General features: G+C 41.1%; 1 protein-coding gene across 1 annotated transcript in view; it reads right to left on the bottom strand.

The window, feature by feature from the left end:
* The window catches only part of slc1a3 (solute carrier family 1 (glial high affinity glutamate transporter), member 3), a 20165-nt gene that overhangs the window by 7104 nt on the left and 8988 nt on the right, over positions 1-4073 (bottom strand). Inside the window, exons 6-7 of the mRNA XM_015389280.1 lie at positions 2750-3030; positions 2426-2659 (exon numbers count right to left, since the gene is read on the bottom strand). Of these exons, the coding sequence (XP_015244766.1) occupies positions 2426-2659; positions 2750-3030 (515 nt within the window). The remainder of the gene's footprint in view (positions 1-2425; positions 2660-2749; positions 3031-4073) is intronic.

The raw sequence follows: 4073 nt of genomic DNA, 5'->3' as shown, positions 1-4073 counted from the left end.
GTCTCCAGACTGATCTGCGAGTGAAACCTTGAAAGCTCGCGAGACCAGGATGGTCTCAAGAGGCTACCAGAGTGCACCTAAGGTCTAGCTATGCATCACTAAAGAGGTGGTTCAGTTCAGTACCAGCCTCATGTATGAAATTTGATCGCCAGGTTAGTTCGGTCATAAAAACAGCTTTTACCAGTTAAGAATTTTATCAAAAGTGAAAGGGTACCTGCCACACAAAGATCTGGAGACTGTAATCCATGCTTTTATTAATACAAGATTGGATTACTGTAATTCTTTATATGCTAGCTTGGACCACTTATTTTTACACTGTTTGCCGTTGGTACAAAATGCAGCTGCCCGTCTCCTTACTGGCACACATAAACGTGACCACATATCACCTGTTCTAGCCTAGTTGCACTGGCTCCCAGTTGTTTTTAGGATGGATTTAAACATTTTATTGTTTGTTTTTAAAGCTCTTAATGGTCTAGGTCCTAGACACCCTAACCCTAATCCTAGACTCTAGGATTAGGGTTAGGGTGTTGAGACATTGTCCAATGATGGGGTCTCAAGACACCGTAACAATGGGATGGGAGCATTGTCCAACAATTAGCCGTTTTTTGCTAGAGACCTTCTGTCCCCCAGCACTTGCACCAGGTCCAGGGGGTATCCTAGGCAAATGGTTCTCATTCCTTGTCCTCAGGTACCACTGCTCTGCATGTCTTTTTTTTCATTATTTTTTGCAGCACACCTGTTTCAAGTGATGCATGAGATCCTCCACAGTCAAGTGCTACAGAAGCCTGTTATTAATTCTTTCATATAAGTCAGCTCTGCGGCAGAAAGGAAACACCTAACCTGTAACCCTTTCCTAGAACAGACCTGAACTTCCCGATAAGCTTATTCAACTTCTTTTCTTAGCTGCAGTTAAGCTGCCACCCCAACAATCTGTACCATAAAAGGTGGCTTATTCCCACAGTGTCAAAGAGGGTCTTTATAGGAACTCCCATCACTACAAAAGATCCTAGGCTACGCTGACCCAGCAGGTGGAAATGATGCAATTCCAATTTTCTTGCGCATATATGACCTGTATCTGATCTTTTCCTCACAGTCTGAACAACACAAATCTAATTTTTTTCAAAAGCGACCCAGGGCACTTTGCTATGTGGTCTTCAATCCGAAACGAATTCGACCTGTGTCTGAACGGCCAGGTCGCATTCATCCGACCTGTACGCCATTAATACCAGTCATAGTTCATTATTCTGCATCTTGCTACACAAAAGTGGCAAGAAAAACAACAACAATGGCAGATGAGAGCAGTCTTTATATCCAACCATCTTTAAAAGATTGTGTTGTTAATGCACTGGCTGAGGTTAAGAAAGATCACTAGATGCGCTCTAGCACTACCATCCATGTTTACTTCTGTAAACACAGCAAACTGGCTTGTGACGTCATTGCGTCCTCTACTGTACATGCAGGACACTTAAGTTGTATGAATGCAGGCCACACAGAAGATCACATACAAGTCGCATATATTTGGAAATGTGAATGGCAATGCAAAATCGGATTTCACCCCCCAAAAAAATCAGAATTGAGCATTAAGGCCTGCAGTGTGAACGTAGCCTAAGTCTCCTAAGTGGATGTAGAAGACCCAGCTTCACGTTCAGCTCCAGCAGGGTTTCAGTTGGGTCCTTAAATCCTGAAAACATACTCCTGCTTAGTCTTAAGGCATAGTTATTTATCCCATAAATATCTGTATTCCTGTTTATACCTCTGCTTGAAAATACTTCTTCTCTTATAACAAGATCATTACAATTGTTTTCAGGAAATAAAATGAGAATTCTCTTTCAGTTATTTATTGTAAGCTACTTTGTCATGTGATTAGGCATATATTTACCCAGGGGAAAATTTCCAGGGTACCCAGGGTTAACAATCACTCCAACAATTACCATAAATAGCAAATAAACAATCATTATGAATCATTTTCGAAGAATTTGAAGTAAGGGAACACTGGTGCAAGAACCAAGAAAAAAACAGGACACAGACAGTACCTTGGTGAGTACTTTTAAGTCGTATTTTGCAACTTATGATGGTCTAAAATCTAAAGGTTAATGATCTTGAGGGTTGGTATGAGGTATGAGCTGTGTTGTTGTGTTTAAACTGTGCATTATGGTCAAAAATAGCTATTTTTCTTTTTTGTCAAAAGTGCATTGTCTCAAAAGGCTTGTCCTTCATCCAGATGTAGCTTTGCCAGCCTTAATCCTGTAGTTATTTAAGACTGTTCAGGCAATTCAACAATTCCTACATCCAGACTGGTTCACTATCATAGTGTTTAATTAATCACAACCTTTAATATACTAACCGAGGCTTGTAGAGATGGATCTCTTGTGCTTTTCGCAATTTCTCTCATGTCCTATGTATTAATGGGATGTATGTTTCTCACCTGGAAGAAGTTCCCAAAGCCGTGACCAGTGCTTGTAAGAGCCCAGCAATGAAGATAAAAGGATTCTGCCGAGTGATGACAAAGTATAGCATGGGCAGAATAAGAACGCCATGAATCAGCAACCCAATGATGACAGTGATGGTGTACATGCCCAGCTGACCACCCATCTGAGTCAGATCATCCATCTCCACTATCTTTCCTGCAATAAGAAACAGTATGCCGATTGGAGCATACCTGCAAAGAAGAAGGGGACCAGTGTGTAAATGCAGATATGTAGAAGAACATGTATTCAAAATCATTAATTACAAAACCAAAGGGCTTTACCACATGATGATGGCAACCAGGCTCATGATGGCTTCATTAAGGCTGTCAAAGAAGTCTCTGAGAAGCTGACCCTGCTCCTTCATGTTGCCAATTATCAAACCAAAACACATGGAGAAGACCACCAATCCGAGGGCATTGACCCCGTTCACCTGCCCAGGTACAGGGATCACTTCCTCCCTTGTGATTTCCATTATCTCCTGCGTTCCGTTTGTGGAGTTGAAGAAAGTGTCGTTCACTGTAACTGTCACATGGACCTTTCGCTTTCCGTACCTGGTTTTGAACTGTTGAAACAAATGAACTGTAAGGTTTATTAGGAGTTTCATGAAGATGCAACAGTGAGAGAAAATATCCGGTCATGGTACGAGAACCCAAACCTTCCATTACTACTAATTCTGTTTTTTTTTTTTTTCTCTCTCTTAAAATGTTTCTGTCAGGAAATGGGGCTGTGGTGGGATTTATTTTTGCTAATCCTTTAGAGGATGCGGCTGTTAATCATCAGCCTTATTTCCTGAGTAGCAAAAAGAGAGCAGGACTCCAGTAATTCTTTAGTCTCACACATGGTACTCCTAGCCACTTCTGTGCTCCTGGAATTGTTCTCTGTGCAACTTGTAACCTTTCTGCGTCATTTATCCGACTGGAATGGAATTCCCATCGACGTTCTGTCTGACCATGAGCCCCAGTTCATGGTCAAACAGAACCATGAACTGTCTGTGTTTGGAAACACTTCTGCTCTGCTCTTGCTGCCAAGTTCAGTTTAAGTTTGGGCTATTTTCCCCAATCCAATGGTCAGTTAGTGCGTCTCAACCAAGAACTTAAAGCTAGCCTGCTCTATTTAACCTCCTCTTATCTGCCTGACTGGAACCAGTTACAGTGTTCTATCAGATGAGCATACCCCGTCAGACCAGCATACCTATAGTTCAGGGGTAACCAATTAAAAATCAGTGGGGTCCAAATACAGAAAATCATCAACCAGTAAAGGTCTGAAGACATTTTTAATGGTTTTAATGCATCTATGTTTTACATTGAATTAAAAAGTTAAAATAAAAACTGAAGTGTTTTTTGAAGAAGAGCACAATCGTTCAGTTTGGTATATACAACAATTTCCTGATTCACATTTTTTATAAAACACCTGAACTGACCGATTGTTGTTTGTTTTTTTCTGTCTTAATGTTGGCAGTGGGCTTTAGGCTGCCCTGCAAGGCTTTAAACCTGGGTTTTACTGGAGGCTAAGCCATTCTCAAGCACATATCAAGGTGCTCATTTTGAGCCTGGATCCAGATTTATTTTTGATTCTGTTCATGGTGGAGAATCCTGCTTCACAGCA

This window comes from Cyprinodon variegatus, unplaced genomic scaffold (genome assembly GCF_000732505.1).
Source record: "Cyprinodon variegatus isolate N-32 unplaced genomic scaffold, C_variegatus-1.0 Scaffold453, whole genome shotgun sequence".
NCBI lineage: Eukaryota > Metazoa > Chordata > Actinopteri > Cyprinodontiformes > Cyprinodontidae > Cyprinodon > Cyprinodon variegatus.
The sequence above is the reverse complement of the archived record's forward strand: the minus strand, read 5'-3'. Positions and strand labels throughout refer to the sequence as shown.